The following is a 23,615-nucleotide window of genomic DNA, read 5'->3' on the forward strand; positions in this document are numbered from 1 at the left end:
AGCAAATACCAAGGATACTGTTTATGCCTACAGTTACAGAAATAAAGATGACAGTACATCACTGGCATGACTATTTAAAAAATATCAAGAGTAAAAAGTTAGGGTCCTTTTCTTTTGACAATAGGGAAAAAGAGATTTCAAGAATGTATCTGATTGTACATATTAAGTAATGATTAACATGTTTCTTAAAATTTGGCAACAGGTATCCATTTTTTAAATTCAGAGGCTTATATTTTTTCTTCTCAAAGAGAAGAATACCTTTGCTCTCCAAGCTTTTCTAAACATTTATAGCATATTGTTATAAAAATGTACTACGCTTTGGGTATTTCCTATTACAGTACATATTTGTATAAAGTCACTGGGTAACCACAACTACATATATAGCTGTCTCACATTATGTGAGTATGTTTACTTTGTTCTGTTTTTTTTTTTAATTGAAGTATAGTTGATTTACAATGTGTTTTGTGTTCCCACAAAGTGTACAAAGCACCAGAAATGACTATTTTCTCTCTTGACTATGTTTTCTATTTTCTAGCTTCTGTTTTGTTTTGAACCTTCAAAGGTACAATAAAAAGGTAAACTACCTTAAGTCAGAAAATAGCTCAAGTTACATTATTTAAAGGTCTAGAAGAAATATTGATGAAAGGAGAAACATTAGAAGAGCCTAATTAACTGTGTCCTTACTGTTATGCAACTCAGTGTTGTTTAGTAAACAAGGAAGAGAATATCAGAGGGCTGTTTAGGTTAAAGGTAAACACAATATATCAGGAGGGTGGGGGGTAGGGCTGGGGGCTGGATAGAGTATAGACTGTAAACAGGAGAAGAATTCGAGTTTTTCCATTAAGGGGAAATGACAAACATGGATATGTGCACATATCTCTCAGCATTAATGCATTCACATACACAACCCGGTATGCACATAGGTATTTTACACACCTATTCCCTTTGTTTTGCCAGAGAGAAGGAAGGTTAGACTAAGTACATATAAACACCTCAATTTTCTAAAATAATAGTAAAGAATCCATCTCCCAGTCCCTCTCAAAAATTTTTTTAAAGTTCAAAAAAAAATAAACAAAAATATTCTCACAATGTTTGGCCACTAAAATTTATAACGATAGTCACAGTCTGAGTAACTATTTTACTTCTGCACTATTCTAGCTGTTTGGTTATCTGGTCTCGCATTTTGCAAGAGAAGTGTTGCTATGGTAGGACACTCCAAAAGCCAGGATATGAGAACCAAAAGAACCCCTCCCCTGGCACCCCACCCACCCACAAAAAAAGCTGCAAAAACAACTTTAGAAAAAAACAGTAGCCTTCAGGACATCATCAAATTACAAAATAGCATACTCATCGATGTTTCAGATAACTTACATTTTTTAAAAAAAATTTAATATACGATATTTAAGAAATAGAGTATATTATATTTTGGTAAAATTCAAGTGCTAAGTAGATTACCTGACAATTGTGTATAAAAGAAATACTAAGGTACAAATTCAGTTGTAGTTCGACAAGAGAAGAAAACCCCCAATTTGAGGCATTTCAAACTGTCACGAAAGCAAACAGGAATGACAGGCAATTCCTAGGCCTAAAGGCTTGCTTTTTCCTCCCTTTGTTAGAGCTATAAAAGAAGAGAAAAGGGTAAAAGTTGCTCAACAACAATAACAAAAAACAAAGAAAAATTTTCTCATGGATCTAAGTCTTCACCCAAATTATAGTTGTTTATTGCTTAAAATAACAGAGACGAAAAACATTATCTTTTTATAGTTTTAAAGAATTAAACACAAAAGATAAAAAGATCAGAGTTTCTTTTAGATTTTGTTTTAGACAGCTGATTAATGATTACTGAGTTGAAACTGAAACTTAGCTTGATGACAACTGCGGAAAGCCCCAAACAAAGAATATCTCTAGGCTCTAAAAGAACATAAAATCCTTGAGAATAAAGGCAATTTTCTTTTTTATTTTATAGTAAAGAAGGTTGAAAGAAGAGAGGATGTGACAATGACAACACTATTCTCAAAGTAATGACTTCTAAACCTTTATCTCTGGAACCCTGACCTTGTTCATCCAAACTGCAAACCCACATCATAAACTTCCTACCAATTGTTTCCATGTGAATATCTTGTTGTCATTTCAAACTAAATACTGGGTTAAATAGAACAAGTTCCCAACCTTCATCCCTCATAAGCTTCAGTCCAAACCAGCTTCCTATGGTGATTTCCTAATTCCTGTCACGCAGCCTTGAAACTACTGCTCTTTCCTTTCTCTGCTAATGCAATGATCCTAGTCCAGACCCTTACTATGGTGCCTGAAGAGTGTTTTTAAGTCATAATTTTCTGTTACTCCCAACTTTAAAAATTCTTCAATGCCAATAAGATAAAATTGGATGTGAGAGCCACCTGACTGACATGTACAATTTACAGAGATGACCTGGCTGGTCTCTTCTTTCCTCACTTCTCAGTGTGTCTCCTGAGTATGAAGGCTGTTATGAGGATTAAGTGAGAGAATATAAGTAAAATGCCTAGTAACTGACAAATAACTGCCTTCCCTGATTCATGTCTAAATCTGGAGATCTACTGCCAAGTTTCAAAAACAGTTATATAGTAAGAGAAGCAGCAGTCACACAGGCATTATTTATCTTTGTATAATTTGCTTATTTTTATTTACTCTGGCAAGAACCATATAAACATAGATGGTTTAGGGATACTAATTCTTTCAAAATAAGTTTCTCTCCTTTTTATAAAAGCAACGTAACTTTTCATTGAAAATGTCTAAAATACAGAAAAATACATAGAAAACAAAAACTACCCATAATCTCACTATCCAGAGAATAGCACACAATAAATACCAATAGATTCCAATAGACCACAATTACCATTTTAAACATTTCCTAAAATAATTTTCTCTATTAGCAGAGGTCCTGAACCCCCAAATTAGACAAATTCCTTTCTTTCCGTTCAAATTAGCTTTAGGTAGAGCCCATAAAATTCTAGCATATTTCATTTAGCACCACACTGTACCGTGTTGATTCTAGGGGAGTATGTAAAAAATATTTTTATTTAAAATATATGTCTATATCTAAGTATTGACATATTCCTATCCTTCAAAATATTAAACCAAATGACTGAAATGAATGCCATCTCACGTGCTCAGCTAATGAACGCTAAAAGGCTCACTGTGCTCTTGTCTGAATGGTGCTGGGCAAGCTGTCTGATGACTCCGCTGAGGTTTCCTTTACTGACACTATAATGGTTTCAGTGTAATGGAAAATCAGTACTTTTCACCCACTGTAGCTAAAAAAAAAAAGTGCGTGATACTGCTAGCCTGAAGGAAATGTATGCAGCTCTTATGGTAGCCAGAAGAGTTTCTAAGGAAATGTTAAGGAAAACAAGAAGATATCAACAGACAATTAGAACTGAAGAATAATATTAAGACGATACCTGGAAGAAAGCAGAGCTGAAGGTCTATTATGACTTCAGAGGATGTGAAAAGCACAGAAAGGGGGGCACCAATGTGCAATGATGAGACCCCATCTCCAGAGGACTGATCTACACCTCCTCTGTACCCAGCTCACTACTGGCTCTTCCATTTTCAGAACTGCAATCCCCCTCCCCAAACTGAATATGCATGTAATGTTAAACATGGGAACCAGTCCTTCACTTAAACCAAAGCTCAGGAGCCTGTTATTACCTGACTCTACCTCCAAGGAAAGCAGGTCCATCTCAGATCTTACTGTTCTAGTCCTTGGATGTATTCATGTTACATGAAAATAATGTGTAAAATTGGTTTCCTGGCTTATTTATTCTAGGTTATGCTAACTGCAGCCCTCAACGGAACCTTTCAGTCATTCCTCATTTATTAGTTACTGGGAAGAATGATGTTCCCTTCTTGAAATCTGTACCTACCATTAATAAAACTTTTTCAAAATATTCAGAACAGAATCTATCATTATGTAACTTTTTAAAGCACTTGATACCAACACCAATCTGAAGATCAACATCAAGTAATTTTTGCCAATTGTTACATGTGAAAGATGACTTTTCTGACAGAAAGGTAAATATATTTTATGTACTTCTAAAAACTAAAACGCTGATTATAAATGGAATCCCATTTCCAACAATTCCAAAGTTGACCCTTGAACAACATAGGTTTGAACTGCATGGGTCCACATATATGTGAAGTTTTTTCAACAGTAAATACTACAGAATTGCACGATCTGTGGTTGGTTGAACCTGCAGATGTGGAAGCGCAGACTCCGGGGAACTCTGGATTCAGGGGGACCAACTGTGAGTTACATGTGGATTTTTGACTGTATGGAGGGTTGGCACCCCTAACCCCCAATCTGTTCAAGGGTCAATTCTATAATGAAAGACAGTTAACAGAAACAAAAAACTTTCTATTTATCTCTCTTTAGGGTGACTTTAAAGTCCACAGAAAGATCTCAGAAGGTAAAGAATAAATTTACCTTATTTTCTTCTAGAAATTTCAACTTGATAGAAACATCGTTGCGCATTTTATCGTATTTTTCCTTATGTACTTGGAACAAATGCTGTGATTGCTCAATCTTTGGCAGAGTGTTTGCATCACGTGGTCCAAGATTCAGTTCTTCCAGATCAGTACGATATGCATCATATTCAATTCTGGAAAGAAGAGAATAAGTGAAGCACACTACAAAGACAGTGTGAAATAAGTTCAGGACATGAAGTGGAACTACATAATAGTTCCATATTATACATTAATATATAATAATTCTCACACATATTTGATACCTTATGCTTTTTAAAAAAATTTAATTAATTAATTTATTTTTGGCTGCATTGGGTCTTCCTTGCTATGCACGGGCTTTCTCTAGTTGCAGCGAGTAGGGGCTACTCTTCGTTGCAGCGCACAGGCTTCTCATTTCAGTGGCTCCTCTTGTTGCGGAGCATGGGCTCTAGGTGAGCAGGCTCAGTAGTTGTGGCGCATGGGCTTAGCTGCTCTGTGGAATGTGGGATCTTCCTGGACCAGGGCTTGAACCCGTGTCCCCTGCATTGGCAGGCGGATTCCTAACCAATGTGTCACCAGGGAAGCCCACCTTATGCCTTTAAAATCAAGTATTTCTTTGGTAGGAAGAGCTATTAATATAAGCATGGTGGGAGGGGAGGGGCTGCATCTTAATCTCATTAACTATTCCTTTCCAAGAACAGTATTAACTGACGAGTAAAATTTCCACAGCTTATTTATTTTTAAAATATTTATTTATTTATTTATTTTTGGCTGCATCGGGTCTTAGTTGCGGCACGTGGGATCTTTTGTTGAGGCTCACGGGCTCTTTGCTGCGGCATGTGGGCTTCTTCTAGTTGTGGCACACAGGCTCCAGAGCACACAGGCTCAGTAGTTGTGGTGCACGGGCTTAGTTATCCCGCGGCACATTCGATCTTAGTTTCCCGACGAGGGATCAAAGCCGGGTCCCCTGCATTGGAAGGTGGATTCTTAACCACTGGACCACCAGGGAAGTCCCTCCACAATTTAAAAACCAGTTTAGGGACTTCCCTGGTGGTCCAGTGGTTAAGATTCTGTGCTTCCAATGCAGGGGGTGCCAGGTAAATCCCTGGTGGGGGAACTAAGATCCCACGTGCCATGAGGCTAAAATAAATAAATTAAAAAAAACCAGTTTAAAAAACAGATGTTAAAACGTAATGCTAGCAAGATCAGGGTAGTGATCAACCCCCCATGTGAATTGGTTAATATTGATAAGGCAAAGCCGGTGAGGACAGTAGACTTTTTTTTTTTTTTTTTTTTTAAATTTTGGCTGTGTTGGGATAGTAGACTTTAGAATGACATAAACTAACTGGTAAAAGGGAGTTAACTGTGGGCTGGTGCTTCTTAAAGTATAGTCTAGGTCAGCAATGCACAATGGAAATATAATGCAAGCCACATGTAACTTAAATTTTCTAGCAGTCATATTAAACTAATAAAAGCCAACTTCACCTGTTTAACAGTGTATTTAATTTTACACAAGATATCCAAACTATTATCTCTGCAACATGTATCAATGCAAAAAAATTGCTAATGAACTATTTTACTTGTGGGGGGAGACGGGGACTGAGGCTCTGAAATCCACTGTTTTTCTTAATTAATTAATTTTAAAATTTTAAATTTATTTTATTGTTCGGCTGCACTGGGTCTTCATTGCTGCGCGCGGGCTTTCTCTAGTGGCGGCGAGCAGCGGCTGCTCTTGGTTGAGGTGCACGGGCTTCTCACTGCGGTGGCTTCTCTTGTTGTGGAGCACGGGCTCTAGGCATGAGGGCTTCAGTAGTTGTGGCATGCGGGCTCAGTAATTGTGGCTCGTGGGCTCTAGAGCTCAGGCTCAGTAGCTGTGGTGCACGGGCTTAGCTGCTCCGTGGCATGTGGGATCTTCCTGGACCAGGGCTCGAACCTGTGTCCCCTGCATTGGCAGGTGGATTCTTAACCACTGTGGCACCAGGGAAGTCCCCATTGTGTTTTAAGCTTGCATCACATCTCAATTCAGGCTAGCCACATTTCATGATCCATAGACACATGTGCCTAGTGACCACCGTATGGGAACTCTAGACGGATATCCGTAACATTAGTATTTAGAAGGTGACAGTGGCATCTACTACAGAGCACTTATCACCCTGTGCTCCCTGAGACACCTCCCCTAATACTCTCCCACCACTAACTGAAATGATTACCCCACCACCAACAAACCACAAACCCACAGCACTTTACAATACCTCTGTCAAAGCACCCATGTAGGCATAGCATTACCTTGCTAATTAAAGTGACTTATCCAGCAGTGTCAACTATTCAGTACTCAGCTAGGAAGAAGCAAAGTGATCTCTAATTTAGTCAAAATCAGCACCACAAACGTATGCCCTAAAACTAAAGCTCTTTATTAAAATATCTATAGTACAATTCATATCTCCTATTTCAGGAATTAGTAAACAACTTACTCTAGAATGTATATACGACTTGAGAAAGAACACATCAGTCCCTCACACCAAGCCTAATTTATTCTCAACTCATACTGAATTTAGTAACTTTATCTTTCAGGGTCAAAAGCATATCATTTGTTCATTCATTGATACAATGATTCATTCAACAAACATTAAGTATTAACTATGTTCCAGGCACTGTGCTAGAAAGGAAAACTATCTGCTCATCTTCATAGCTTATCTTCAAGAAGCTAACAGCCTAGAGGGAGAGAAGCCCTTAAACAGACAACAAAATGAGATAATGGATACTGCCATGGGGGAAGGAAGATAAGGTATGGTGGAAATCAAGAGGAAGAATTACTTAATCAGGTATCTGAAGAGGCATCTCAGAAGAGAATTAAAACAATTAAATTTCAAAGGATAGTAAGCGTTTATGAGGTGGACTGGGGCCGGGAAATTGGTAGAATATTTCAGGAAGAGAACAGCATGAACAAAGGCATAGATCTGTAAGTTACCATGACACATTTGGGAAGTAATTCAATAATTTAGAACCTGAAGTTGGAGTAAGATAACGAAAGGAATTAGTATCAAGACAGGAAGGCAGGATTGAGATTAAGCAGGGCCTTATGGGCCATGTTAAAGGGATCAGATTGACTCCAGTAGGACAAGTGATGGAAAGCCATGGAAGAACTTTAATCTAGAAAGTGACACATTCTATTTGCTCAGGATAGAAAGGTGACTCTAGTGGTAATATAAGGCATGGAGGATGGACCAGAGTAGAAGATTAAGAAATCAGAAGCAAGGAAACCAATTAGAAGACGGGGCAAAAGAGAAATGAGTCACTGAATCAGGACGGATAATGGCAGTGACGCTAAGGAGGAGGAGACAGTTACTAAAAATTCAGGAGGCAAGACTGACATGGGAATGGCAAGTTAAATCCCACGGGTTCTGTGGCCACATTGCACGACCACTCGGCCCTTCACGGGCTCTAATGTCTGGAGCTAGTTTTTTTTTTCTCTCTTTCTGCTTCAGTTTTTCATCTACAAATGGGAATAATAATCTCCACAAAATATACATGTACAAAGTACTTGGGACACCAGCTAATAACTAATATTTTTAGAGTGCTTATTATTTCAGCCAAATTAGAAGAGGGATGGCCTGAAGCAAACATACTAAAAACAGTAAAAAATGAGAGAGAAGTAGACAAAAATAAACAGTAATGTGTGGTGATTTAATGTGAAGACAAATATTCCTCATAGCCTCGGGTATACTTTTAAATAACAGCAGTTAATTTAAACACAGTCAAAGTTATCATACTGACCTTATATCCTTTCATTTATATCCAGTTTGTAGATGGTGTCAAACTAAAACTTCCCCTAAGAGCTTATCTAACAGTGCTCATTAACACTAGGAAGAGAAGTATACTAAGTTTTCAAAATGCAACTCTTCACTTCAAGGTTGCCAGTCTGCCCTGAGTCCATACCAATAAAGTTAGTGATAGCTGGTTACTTTATGGCTTCTATAAAACTTCTAGAGAGCAGGTGTCCACATCTGAAAAGTTCTGACCACAATAGGCTCCCTTGTTGGTGCTGCTATGGAGAAGTGTTGAATGGGCTGTTATAAGATTTTCTATACACGAAGCACCAGACAGCTAGGAAATACTTGTACAATACATAATAGGGAGCATTAAAAGGCCACCCGGACATTTGCCTAAACTGCCACTTTTTGTGCTGATCAAATAGCTGACCCTTGCCCTAAAACTCAATAAATTCTGGTTTTGACAGAGAAGAAAATTCAGCTACTGAGAAACTTTTAATCTGGGGTTCTTTTTCAGTGTTATCCCTCAGTAGACAATGTTTTAGTGTTACAACTAGTCAATGCCGCAGCTACTCCATAAATGTACAGAAAAGTTAACCACCAAGCTAAGCTTAATGAATAAAATCATATATTGCAATTTCAATAAAAGAGAATAAATTATGGGATGAGGTCATTACTGTTGTTGGTTTTTAAAGTACACACAGAGGTATTCTAAAGGTTTCCTGATAACCAGCTACCAAGTACATATAACCTGGTTTATAATTTTGCTCAAGTTTTAAACAAACCTATACATTGGATAAATTGAGATTTTATATCACATTGTACATTAAGTCAGATTCCTCATCATAAAACATGAAACTTATTTTTTATAATTAGATGTGAAAACTTGAGATTAGTCCAGTTCAGGCTTGAGGCCTAATGATCAAAAATAGAAGGTAAGGAGTCCATGGGTTTTCATTTTGGCTTTGAAATTGATTCCTGGGAACAAACCATTTAACCTCTAGAGGCTTATTTTTCTTCTTCGCAAATTTAATATAAAATGTTTTCTGTATGAACAGTGACATCTAATATATTTGTCTTTCTTTAATATGGGTTAATATTTTTAAAAGCATGTTAGGAATTAAGGCTGAAGAGAAACATATGACATATTTCAAATGAAATATATTTTATATTTTAAAATACCTAAAACTAAAAATAGTAGCTAAAATATATTTCAGGACAAGTGGACAATTACAAAGTCTATAGAAACTAGATTCATGTAGTTCTTAACTGGGAAGTGATAGGGGATACTTTTGGAACAAAAGAATTTTCATCTTCAAAAGCACATATTTAAAATAATCTTTTTAGACTAGAAAATAAGAATGCTTAAAATGATTAAAGAGGTTAAAAGGGAAAACAAATTAGGATACTAAGAATAGGAATAGATTTGGAAAAGAACCAAACAGTTTACAGAAGTGAAAATTTACATAATAAATGTATATACTTTGAGATAATGTATATACTTTGAAAAATACTGGCAATGCCCATGAAAGGATTTAAACAGAGACTGGAAAACCAATTACTGGGAACTGAAGGAAGTCCCACTGAAAGATACCTTATTGAGACATTCCTGCAATGTTATTGAGGGAAATCATATTGATAGATTTCTTCTGTTTCTTTTTTCCCACCTTCTGATTTTAATACTATGTTAGTAAATACTTCAAACAATAAAGAAAAATAAAAAACCAAGCCCAAAACCTAAATAAGGCACACAGATCCATCTGTGTCCTTCTCCCACCTGACAACCACAGCTATTTGTCTTGACCTTCCTATCCAAGTCATTAAGAATCTGATTTAGATCTGGTAAGAATCTGATTTAGTATGTTAATACTAAACTGAAAATTACAAACACAGCATAGGATAGAAGCATCTTTTCTTGTGCAAAGATCAAAAGTTAACCTTCCATAAAAAAAAATCCCGTTTAAAATCACATCAAACAAAACAAACAAAAAAAAATAAAACAAACCTAGGAATAAACCTAACCAAGGAGGTGGAAGACCTATATGCTAAGAACTATAAAACACTGATAAAGGAAATTGAAGGTGACTCACAGAAATGGAAAGATATTCCATACTCTTGGATTGGAAAAAATTAATATTATTAAAATTGCCATAATACCTAAAGCAATCTACAGATTTAATGAGATCACTATTCAAATTACCCATGACTTTTTTCACAGAAGTAGAACAAATAATCCTAAAATTTGTAGGGAACCACAAAAGACCCAAAACTGCCAAAGCAATATGGAGGAAAAAGAACAAAGCAGGAAGCATAACCCTCCCAGACCTCAGATAATACTACAAAGCTACAGTAATCAAAACAGCGTGGTATTGGCACAAAAATGGACATATGGATCAATGGAACAGAACAGAGAGCCCAGAAATAAACCCATACACCTATGATCAATTAATCTTTGACAAAAGAGGTAAGAATATACAATGGAGAAAATACAGTCTCTTCCGCAAGTGGTGTTGGGAAAGCTGGACAACTGCATGTAAATCAATGAAGTTACAACACACCCTCACACCATACACAAAAACAAACTCAAAATGGCTTAAAGACTTAAATATAAAACATGACACCTTAAAACTCCTAGAAGAGAACATAGGTAAAACATTCTCTGACATCAACTGTAGCAATATTTTCTTAGATCAGTCTCCCAAGGCAATATAAACAAAAGCAAAAATAAACAAATGGGACCTAATCAAATATAAGCTTTTGCACAGCAAAGGAAACCATAAACAAAATGAAAAGACAACATATGGACTGGGAGAAAATATTTGCAAACGATGTGACCAACAAGGATTTAATTTCCAATATATACAAACAGCTCACACAACTCAATATCAAAAAAATAACCCAATCAAAAAATGGGAAGAAGACCTAAATAGACATTTCTCCAGAGAAGACATACAGACAGCCACTAGGCACATGAAAGGTTGCTCAACATCTCTAATTATTAGAGAAATGCAAATCAAAACTACAATGAGGTATCACCTCACACCAGTCAGAGTGACCATCATCAAAAAGTCTACAAATAATAAATAAATGCTAGAGGGGGTCTGGAGAAAAGGGAACCATCCTACACTGCTGGTGGGACTATAAATTGGTGCAGCCACTACGGAAAACAGTATGGAGGTACCTTAAAAAACTAAAAATAGAGTTACCATATGATCCAGCAATCCCACTCCTGGGCTCTTATCTGGAAAAGATGAAAACTCTAATTCAGAAAGATACATGCACCTCAGTGTTCACAACAACACTACTTACAGTAGCCAAGACAAGGAAGCAACTTAAGTGTTCATTGACAGATGAAGGATAAAGATGTGGTACATATATACAATGGAATACTACTCAGCCATAAAAAAGAATGAAATATTGCCATTTGTAGCAACATGGATGGATCTAGAGATTACCATACTAAGTGAACTAAGTCAGACAGAGAAAGACAAATACTACATGATATCACTTGTTTGTGGAATCTAAAAAATAATACAAATGAACTTATTTACAACTCAGAAACAGACTCACACACATAGAAAACAAACTTTTGGTTACCAAAGGGGAAGGCGGGGAGGGATAACAGATACCTATCACTATATATAAAATACATAAACAACAAGGATTTACTGTATAGCACAGGGAACTATATTCAGTATCTTGTAATAACCGATAAAGGAAAAGAATCTGAACAAGAATACATACATAACTGAATCATTTTGCTATACAGCTGAAACTAACACAATACTGTAAATCAACTACAGTTCAATAGAAAAAAAAAAGAGAGTTTCAGGAGAGTCAGGAGGGTGTGTGTAAAAAGGCAAGCTACAGACAGAACACGGTAGTAACTTTTTATAGCTTGAATTGGAATTGTATAAGTGTTTATAAGGTACAAAAATGTTTTCAATAACTACCACCAATAAATTTTAAGAAAAAAAAGCTAACTTTCCAAATGGTTTGGGCTTTCAGCTATATAAAGCAAAAGGACATATATACTTAAGAATAAGTACTCAATAGCAAAAAGACTAGATGAGTTTAGAGTTTTCATAGGCATTTCTCACATCATTAAACTACATCAAGAGGCCAAAAGTAAAGTTATATATCCAAAAGGTAAAGTTTGCACTATCTTCAACTATGCTATAAAAAATTTCAGAATACAAAGATCACGTTTCACTGTTTCTTATTTAAGACTGACCTACTCTAGATTCAACAAGTTTTATTTCTAATCTATAGAAATACATTTTAACAAAAAAAAACCTTTCTTGCTCTCATACAAATGTTTGAAACACCTGGGAGATTACTCCTAAGGAAACAATCTGTAAAATACATCAAGAAACTGTTAAAACATAATTATTGATTCTTTTGTTAATTTACTTTAAGATTTCAAAAAATTAGAAGAGAACTATAAAAATATTCTCTAAAATATTATTCTCTAAAAATCATTCCATTATATGTATTCTAAAATGTCTTCAAAAAGCCATTTGGTCTTAAAGCTAGATTTCATCCCTGAAATGTTAATAATCAAGAATTTAATCTATTTCTTTCTTACAGCTTAAATTTGTTGAGACCCCATGGTGTTTTATACATTAAAACTACTTAGATACATTAAAAAAATAAAGTTTGCACTATCTTCAACTATGCTATAAAAAATATAACAGAAAATAAAGAAATCAAGTGTTCAGAGGAAAAAAACTCAAAGGGGACAGGAATGAGTGGGGGGAAAAAAATTGGGCCTGGAATCAAAAGTTGAAAAATGCTATTGTAGATCTGCTACTTTTTAGACATTTCTAAGTACCTATTAATATGCATTTTGTTTACCTAACAGGATGGTTATGAGATAGAGAAATCGTGTGTGTGTGTGTGTATAAAAAGATGTATGAAAACACTGCATTATAAAAAACTGTGAAAATATAAGGTAAATACTTTATGTAAAAGGTAAAATTTGGAAGAGTTTGAAGGCTGGTTATAATCTGAATAACCAACATAAACAAAATCATGGAGGCAGAAATGAGCTCGTATATTCAAGAGAAATTGAAACTATGAGTCTGGCTGCAGAAGCAGTGTAACTGCTTATAGGGAAGCAGTGGTAGTATGGTTGAAGAGGCAGGCTTAGGCCAGATTAGAAAGGGCATCTGGTATCTACCTGGCAGAACACAGGGCCCTGTCCTCTTCCAAGGAAGCTGGAGCCGGGAGTCCTCCACCTCCCTATTCCCTAGCAGGCAGGGTTTGGGCACATGGCCAACGCTCAACCGGATACTCTCAATGCAATGAAGCAAAGTACTCAGGAGCCTTTTGGAAATTTTTATTTATGGGAGCTGTAGCGGCATCAAGTACCCTAATTAGATTCTTCCGAGGCATTAACTTGGCTTTGGTTCTTGCTTGTTTCCAGAATCTGTTCTCCTGCCTTTCTGTTAGCTCTGTGGGCTACCCTATAACCTTCTAATAAATTCTTTTTCTGCCCATATTGGCCAGAGTCAGTTTCTCTTATTTGCAACCCAAAACCTTAACCGAATTATGTACCACCTGGTAAAACAGACAATATAATGAAAATCTATACCTACCTGGCACTTTCATACTGTTTCACAGTCATTAATGTATCCTCAATTGTCTTATTCACCAAAGTGTTCACACTGGCAATGAAAAAATTAATGGCTCCTAGAAGAGTTTCTCCATTTTTAGCCAGCAGTTTCTGTGTATCTGCATTATAGCCAAATTCTTCCTAAAACAAAAAAGTCATCTTAATTTATCCAGTTACTAATTAGTAAATGTGACTAAAGAAAATCTCAAACATATCACTATTGGGAAAATATCTGATTTAGAAATCTAGCTTTAGAAGTTTTCTCTTTCAATGTTTAAATAAATAAATAGGAATCTAAATCACAACTAGCTACAGAATTACAGAAAAAGTCGAATAAACCAAATTGCTCAGCTCTGAGGCATAGCTAAAATCAAATAATTTTAAAAAGTGAAACTACTTTGTACTAGAAAAATTATTTTCATTTCTACGTTTTGTTTCTATTATACTGTAAGCACAGCTGTTAAGAAGAAAAATATAGCAGATTATTAATCAGAGAAACTTTAACTTGCACAACCAAATTAGGTAACAATTGGCTAAAACTTTCAGACATAAAATAGATTGCAATTTTTGTGTTTTGACTGAAGCTCCTTAAAGTATAAATATTAACAATACACATTTCTTTGTAAACTTAGCAACCAGTTGACTCCCAAGCTCAGATCTATCTGGACAAACAGCTGAGGAAGGATCACTCAACACCAGTTTTAGTTCATTCTCCCTGAATAAACTGAGTCTTAGCTTAGCAAACATTACACATGACTCCTTAACATATGAATGGCAAGGACTAACTCTAAATTTTGAGCAGAGAAAACTTTCCAGTCTAAGTTTGATTAGTTAACAGATTATCAGGAACACATCTGACCAAATAAAAACTTTGATCATATCTTATTATAAGATAATGTATCTTATTATCAATAATATATCTTATTATAAGATATATCATTCAATTTGAGAATTGTGAGTTTGTTAAAAAACATTTTTAAATTTCAGCTGAAAACAATAATGTAATATTAAATTAACTAGAATTTTAGAAGAGGCAAATTTAATGTTAGTGCTATAGGTACAATTAAATTTCCAGGTGATAGAATATTCAATAATTAATAAATACAGGAAGTAAAATTATCTTTATTATGCTAAAAGCATTTTCCATCTAAGAGAGGTCCATGTAACTCTTTACTTGGAACTCAGTCTTCAAAATTGTAGACCCCCTGATTTGCAAATATTGGCAGATAAGGATTACATAAGAGGACTATCAATCAATGTATGTAAAAACTAAAATAAAAGGCAGAAAAGCTGAAGAGTTTTGGCACCATTTTTACAAGCTAAGTTACAATACTCAAGACTAAATAAATGTTACTGGAAATAGAATATAGGAGAAAACATTAAAAAAAAAACTTAGAAAGAGTTCACACAACTGTTATTATTTTCTTTGGTGTTCATTAAGAGGTAAAAGGCAAAATTAAAAAATCACCAAGTAAGAGGAAGAAAAATATGAAATTGAGTTGAATATAAATATCATAGTTTTTCTATTCACTGTATAACAAAGTATGTCATTGTATCATATCCCTGTAACACCGTTCATTGCTAAAAGTTCTCAACATCCACAATTCCACATTAACTTTGAAAATGCCAGAAGTCCTAATTTAGCCACAGGGAGATCTATATAACCTAGAAAGCTGTGCTTTTACTAACAACAAATAAACAAAAAAACTAGAGTACTGTAAGATGAAATCACAGCAGATTGATATGTTATACAGCAGAATTTGGAATCCTATATTTACAGATGAGAAAAACAGCCCTAAATTCAAAGCAGACAGGAGGAGTAAATGGACACTGTTCTGTTTCATGAGTGTAAATCTCGCCCATAATTCTGTGATGAAAATGTGTATAAAACTTCAGATTTTATTGCATAATTTGGAAACTTAATTGGCTAAAATAAAAAAGCTCTTTTATAGTAAGGTGCAAGAGACATAGTAGTAAATGTTACAAAACAATTAGGACACTATAAATAAATAAATATACATATGTATATGCATTATAAATACATAATTAAATATGCTTTTTTGGCAATGAAAATAAAATAAAACATGCCTCAAACTTCATTTAGTTGGTAAGTTATTTTAGTATTTTCAGTTGGACAGGGGTATTTTACACATTATTATAATAGTCAAAGGGTATACATATCAAGAACAGGGCTGTAGTTCTAATCTGTCAGTGAAGAAGAAAGGCCAGGGCTTCCCTGGTGGCGCAGTGGTTGAGAGTCCACCTGCTGATGCAGGGGACACGGGTTCGTGCCCCAGTCCGGGAAGATCCCACATGCCGCGGAGCGGCTAGGCCCGTGAGCCACGGCCACTGAGCCTGCGCGTCCGGAGCCTGTGCTCCGCAACGGGAGAGGCCACAACAGTGAGAGGCCCACATACCGCAAAAAAAAAAAAAAAAAAAAAAAAAAGAAGAAAGGCCAACACAATTCCTTGATCTAAAAATTTACTTGCTTTATATATAGAGAGAATCAAGTTTCAAAACATTTGAACTTTTTTTCTCTTCAGCAGCTCCTACATTATTTACAATATTTATCACATGTAAATTTACCAAATATAAATGACCACCATTTCCCATTCAACTTATACATTAGGACTAAATAAGAGAAGCATATGATTGGACCTAAAACACCAAGTTTTAGTAATAGATATTATTACCTAATTCATAACAAATGAGTTATTTAAAACAATAATACAGAGCAGTAAAAAACTAGAATCACAATAACTAATTGATAATTGATAGTAATTCGGACTGTGGAAACTTTCCTAATCTCAATGTAGATGTTCTCCTCTCAATTGAGAAAATGCAATTTAATAAGGTGCCATGGTACAACAGAACTAGGAGGAAGAAGGCATGTGATGAAATGGTAAAAGTCTAGTTAGGAAATTCAAACAGTTTGGTAATTCATATCTTGATTCTGCCAGTCAATGGATTTGTCTCTCTCATGAATAACTCAAATTCTTTGGGCCTCCATTTCCTTACTAATAAAATGAAGATAATTCCCTTACAAGCTTGACAGGAAGTGTAACAAGGCAACCTGTATAAAGTTTCTGACAGACGACAGGCATTCATTAAAAGATCATTTCCTATCCCCTTCAGGAGATTTGACTTTTTTTTTTACTGCTGGATATTGGTTCTCTAGAAAATGAAGAAACTGGACTAATCTATAAATTCTTCCTCAACCCCCAAATGTCACAATCTCAACAGCTATCATAACCATCATAACTTATCTAGTGCCGCCTATGTGCCAGCCCCTGCACTATGTATTTTCCAGAAATCTCAGTTAATATGGCATAAGGTGGAAGGAAGTGGACCCCAGCTCTTCACTACTGTCCTCTATAAACTTTTCCTCAAAAAGAACCAACAGGCAAAGAAGGGAGTTACAGTGTTGGCGGGTGTGACTGATCCTGATTACCAAGGAGAATTTGGACTGCCCCTCCACAATGGAGGTAAGGAAGAGTAAGCCTGGAACCCAGGCGATCCCTTACTACTACCAGGTCCTGTGATTCATTTCAATGGAAAACTGCAACAGCCCATTTCAGGAAGGACTGCCAATGGTCTGGACCTTTCAGGAATGATGGTTTGGGTCACCTCACCAGGCAAAGAACCACCACAGACTGAGGTGCTACCTGAGAGCAAATGCAGTATGGAATGGGTAATGGAAGAAGCTACAACCATGTGACCATTTGTAGAAATGAGGACTATAATTCTTTTTAAATAAATTTATTCATTTATTTAATTTTTGGCTGCACTGGGTCTTCGCTGCTGCACGCAGGTTTTCTCTAGTTGCTGACAGCGGGGGCTACTCATTGTTGCGGTGCACGGGCTTCTCAGGGCGGTGGCTTCTCGTTGCAGAGCATGGGCTCTAGGTGCGCGGGCTTCAGCAGTTGTGGCTCCTGGGCTCTAGAGCGCAGGCTCAGTACTTGTGGTGCACGGGCTTAGTTGCTCCACGGCATGTGGGATCTTCCCCGACCAGGGCTCAAACCCGTGTCCCCTGCATTGGCAGGCGGATTCTTAACCACTGCACCACCAGGACTATAATTCTTATTCCTTCCTTACTTTGTTATGAATGTGTGTGTGTGTGTGTGTGTGTGTGTGTAAAGTACCTTTGTTTTCTTCCCTCTCTTATCTTTCCTCCCTTAGCACATAAGATATATTAACTTTATATCATGATATATAGCTATTATTAACTTAACCCCATAGTATTTAAGTTTCAGGAGATCAAGGAAAAAAGTGATCCTCACCCAAGGACTTTGCATCATCTTCTAGGGAAAGAGTTACTGTGTCTTTGATAGTACACAGGATAGTTATATCACATTAGGTGGAAGTAAGACTTTACTGTCTTGATTTGGAGATTAAGTGTGGTTTAAAGAGATGCATGTAAGTGCTGCTAAGCTGACAAAGGGTGGACTGTGATGGTTAATTTTATGTGCCCAATTGATAAGACTATGGTGTCCAGCTGTCTGGTCAAACATCAGTCTAGATGTTGCTATGAAGGTGCAGATTTTGTGATGTGATCAACATTTACGATGATAAACACTGAAGACGTGGTTTAAAGTTGGCTTTAAGGAGATTATCCTCCATAACATGATGGGCCTCGTCTAATCAGCTGAAGGTCTTAAGAGCAAAAGTTTGAGGTTTCCTGGAGAAGAAGGAATTCCATCTTAACACTGTAACACAGAAATCTTGTCCGCGTTTCCAGCCTTTTGGTCTACCCTATGGATTGCAGACTCGCCAATCCCTATAATAGTGTCAGCCAATTCCTTAAAATAAATCTTTTGGGTGTGTGTGTGGGGGGGTATCTCCTATTGATGCTCTTTCTCTGGAAAACCTTGAATGATACAGAAACATCCTCCTTGTAAATGTTGATTCCAGATTTCAAACTCATCTCCAGTAGGTTCTAGTTTACCATTACTTTTACATTTATAAATACCAATTAGAATGTTCCATGAATTTAAAAAAATTTCTATATTATATATTTCCTTCAAATCACTTTTGTATACACACTTACTTTCAGCATTTGTTCACTAACAAATATATCAAGTATATTTTGGTGCATAAACATCATAAAAGAAGTAGTATCATGTCTTCTTAGCAAAATAGGATGGTCCAGATTCTTTAAAAAAATGTTGCTTGTTGGAGTTGTTCCTGTTGAACAACTAACTAAATGAAAATACCTGGGATAGTTTGTGCATCAACTTGGTTGGGTCACAGTGTCCAAATATTTGGTCAAACATTATTCTGATGTTTCTGTGAGGGTGTTTCTGAATGAGACATGTTTTAATTGGTGTACTGTCAGTAAAGCAGACTGCCCTCCATAACATGAGGGGGTGTCATGCAATCAATTGGAGACCTTAATAGAACAACGACTGACCTACCCTGGACAAGAAAGAATTCTACTAGCAGACTGCCTTTGGACTTGTACTGCTACTCTTTTCCTGGGTCTCCAGCCTGCCAGCCTACCCTGCAGATTTTGGATGTAGCAGCCTTGCCAATCATGTGAACCAATTTCTTAAAATAAATCTCTATATAGCTATGTATCCTGTTGATTCTGTTTCTCCGGAGAATCTTGACTAATACAATACCGTATTTCCTTCTGTCCTTAAAAATACATTATTATTCAATGACTCTTTAAGAAAATTCACTTAGGATATCATCATTGGAACACTTATAGCCCGCAATTTCACTGATATGATCAATTTTGCCATCACTGTTAAGAGTCAATAGTGCTATCTCTTTGCAGTCATCTTCTGATTTGTGTAATAATTGTGAAACGTATTCAGCTGGTATTGTAGTCTCTTTCCATTATGTGCAAAAATGAAAAATTCCAAAATTCTTAATTGTGTTGCATGAACATTAAAAAAAACAACAACTACATAAATAGTTTCTCCAGATTTCTTTTTGGCAATGCAAACAAACAAAAAGTATTTATCTCACTATTGTATCATTCTTCTAGGCAATGCTGTCATTCTTTAGTTTTCTTATTGTCTTAGTCACCTTTAACATGGTAGGAAAAAACTGATGAGTAATAATGAAATAATTCCTAAGATGGTGAAACAGCAAAATGTTTTAAGATATAGGAAAATAGGATCATTAAGATCCCATATCGTGTCTGATTTCCAATGGACCCGTATGGTAGTTGCAAGATAACAAGTTTTATTCTATTAAAAGCATAAGTAAATTTTCTCATTGGAAGACCTCCAAGAAAGAATAAAGTCATGAAATACCAATCCTTACAAAGAGTTTAAAATGCTCAAATAAAAAACTCAAAAATTCAAACTGGGTCCAATGGACTTGAATACTGAGGATTACCCTCTCAGTTCTGTTTTAAAAAAAAAAAGGACTTCACATCTGTAAAAGAAAGATAATAAAAGTACTACTAGCTAAGACTGAGCATTAGATGAGCTAATACACATATAAACCACTGTATCTGGTGTATAGTAAGTCCCCAGTCTCTGTTAACTATTATAATTAATAGGTTCTACTGAATATAGCATCAGTGATAACATTACTGCAACACTTCCCCAGACCCTATACTCTGGCTACCTCTCTCCACACTGTGGGGATTTTTCTCTGGGTCACAGACCATCTAAAGATTCCACTTAAAGAGACAGCAAGAGATCATGGAAAGGGACTTCCCTTGTGATCCAGTGGTTAAGAATCTGTCTTGCAATGCAGAGGACACTGGCTCAATCCCTGGTTGGGGAACTAAGATCCCACATGCCACGGGGCAACTGGGCCTGCGTGCCACAACTGGAGAGCCCATGTGCCACAACTACTGAGCCCACTTGCCCTGGAGCCTGCACACCTCAACAAAGAACCTGTGCGCTGTGTGCTGCAACTAAGACCCGACGCAGCCAAAAAATAAATATTTTTTTTAAATGCTATTGATTCTTATTTAAAAAAAAAAAAGAGATCGTGGAGAAACAAAAAGGCCTGGATATAAATTCCAATTCTATCTTTTATTCGTTTTGTGAGTTTATAAAGACTACATAACCTCTCTTGGCCTCAACTTCCTCATCTATAAATAGGGGATAACATTTCTTGCAGTGTTAGATAAATTGCATGATATAATGGTTATAAAGCACCTGGCCCATTATATTGAAATTGTGGATACTCAATAATTGCAGCTGTTATGATAACTCGACTTCCTAAATATTAGTTTCATTCTTCTTTTTGACTGTCTAATGACTCAGTTAGAATTGAATCTCAATGTTTTTCTCAACATTGTCATCTGTAGCCAAACTTTCTTTGTCCAAGATACAAGATATTATCAAATGATTTAATGCTCTAAATTATCTAACTGTGCAAGTTAGAAGTCTGTAGGCAAGGAATTTCTGTACCTTTTTGCTCCACGTGAGGAAAAAAAAAAAGACATAAAAGGAGTCACTTAAGATATCGTTAGAAGTTGTTAATAATGCTTTGCTGAATACTTATATAGATATATACAGAAAAATAATTTCATTCTAAAATGCATAATTTTACACTAATGATTTCAGTAAAAGTGTATCACAAATCCAGTCAAGCAAGCTACTCTTTGCTCAGGACATTCAGAGACTATGCAGGAGATTTTCAATAGGTGCCTGAATTTACTTTCTACCCACGCCCAGCTATATACATAGCTATGATTCTTTCTAGGCTCAAGCAGGCTGAGTACTCTTTTTCCTTTCCTCTACCAAGTTCCCTTCCCCTGAAACCTCCAGATGACATCTTCTTTAGGGTACAACGGGACCGCTATGGTGATAGACGTCAGTTGGGCCTTCTTGAACGTTATATGACATATCTTCAAGAACACCACACGATTACAGTTTCATGAAGACTTCAGCAAATCGGAACTGTGACAACTGACCCCCTATTGCCATTGTCAACCCCCCCACCCCCCAACAGTTATCGCAAATGATCTTACATGGAGTTCGAGTGACTTCAAACTCAGGTCAGCAAATGCATCTCCGAGTTGCCTTTGGGTATGCACCATCTGGAAAAGCTGGGTTGACAATGTCTGAGCCAGTTTTAGAATATTTTCATATTTTTTCTTGTTATCTCTTAATATATCAATCTGAGCTTCAAGTTCAAGGTCCACAGTTCTTGATCCACGGCCCAGCTTCTCAGAGATAATTTGTCGAGTGCACTACAAGTGGAAAGATATACTTTGTTTAGGAAGAAAAGAAAGAACAGAAGAAAAGAACAGTAATACAGCAATCCAAAGTGCAAATGCTGGAGCACATGGCATACACCATTTTTGGCTTCAAACAAGCTAGCCTAACAAACTGAAAATTGTCAGCCCGCTTAGAGGTTCATCAGGACTCAGAAAGTAAATTTTTTTTTTTTTTTTTTTTTTTGTGGTATGCGGGCCTCTCACTGTCACGGCCCCTCCCGTTGCGGAGCACAGGCTCCAGACGCACAGGCCCAGCGGCCACGGCCCATGGGCCCAGCCGCTCTGCGGCACGTGGGATCCTCCCAGACTGCGGCACAAACCCATGTCCCCTGCATCAGCAGGCGGGACTCAACCACTGCGCCACCAGGGAAGCCCCAGAAAGTAAATTTATCAGACATGTTTATTAACTATTACTTATTAGAGGAAGTTTTAAGACGTATCTAGCTAGTGTATATACTGCCAGATGAGCTCTCTCACATAATCATATTTCACGCTTTGTGCACTTTGGTAGATTACTGAAAACAACTGAGACACCTGGCATTGATTTAAGAACAATACCCGACTATTAATATAGGAATAATAAGAATACCAAAATGCTATTGGTTTCAAATGCTTTTTTTCCTTTGATTTTCCCCTTAAATAGCTGTGTATATGTGTGTGAGTAGGAAGAATGAGGGGAAGAAGGGAAGGAGAAAGAAGAAAGAGGAGGTGGGGAGGGAGGGAAGAGGGGAGAAACAGAGAAAGAGAAAGAGGTAGAGATTACAGATTCCTGAATTCTTCTACTTTTGCCCAGATAAAATTAAATTATGTTATTCTACTCTATGTTATTCTATCTCTGTCCCAGAAATAATGATACAGGAATTTACAATTTTTTAAAGTACCTAACTTTAGAGCACATGAAAATACGTTTTCTAGCAATTTTTGGTAGAAATAAAAAATTACAAGCAAATTCACTACTCAACAATACATTTTCAGAGTAACAATGTAGGGCATTAATATAATCCTTATCATTTAAATCTAACAAAAATATTCTAAAAAGCAGTAAATAAGTTTTGCAATTTTTAAAATTTGCAAATTTGTTCTTTTATCATGTCTTTCAAAGTTTTGGTCACAGAATTAGTATTTGTTGTAAAAGTTAAAATAATGAATGAAATAAAAATGAAATTCCTCTTCCGTCCTTTAATTTGACTAAATAGTAGAAAACTATTAATAGTTTGATGGGTAGTCTAGACTCTCCTTTAAACCTATATAATCACATATATAATATTCTTAAAGTGCACATGAGCCCATGCTATGCTATACATAATATCCTGAGCATTTCCTTTCTAAGAACGAATATCTTGAGACTTTTCCTTCTCAATACACATAAATTTATATTTAGCTACTCACATTTTTCTATTTTAAAAATGAAATGAATTCCCTGACATTCTCTCTTATCATCAACTAAGGATTTTTATGAATAAACATTTTTTATAAAGCAGTCCTTTTTTTAAAAAGCAGACAGAGGAGGAACCAAGATGGCAGAGTAGAAGGACGTGCTCTCACCCCCTCTTGT

The 23,615-nt window shown here is 36.2% G+C and overlaps 1 protein-coding gene across 2 annotated transcripts in view; it reads right to left on the minus strand.

The window, feature by feature from the left end:
* Nucleotides 1–23,615, minus strand: part of ARFIP1 (ARF interacting protein 1) — a gene marked incomplete at both ends in the record, with an annotated part of 80,825 nt that overhangs the window by 23,187 nt on the left and 34,023 nt on the right. For both annotated transcript variants that reach the window (XM_079698590.1, XM_079698591.1), the window contains 3 exons: nt 4,463–4,637; nt 13,853–14,010; nt 21,812–22,033. In XM_079698590.1, coding sequence (XP_079554716.1) covers nt 4,463–4,637; nt 13,853–14,010; nt 21,812–22,033 — 555 coding nt within the window. The remainder of the gene's footprint in view (nt 1–4,462; nt 4,638–13,852; nt 14,011–21,811; nt 22,034–23,615) is intronic.

Source organism: Hyperoodon ampullatus (genome assembly GCF_949752795.1).
Source record: "Hyperoodon ampullatus genome assembly, chromosome: 1".
NCBI lineage: Eukaryota > Metazoa > Chordata > Mammalia > Artiodactyla > Ziphiidae > Hyperoodon > Hyperoodon ampullatus.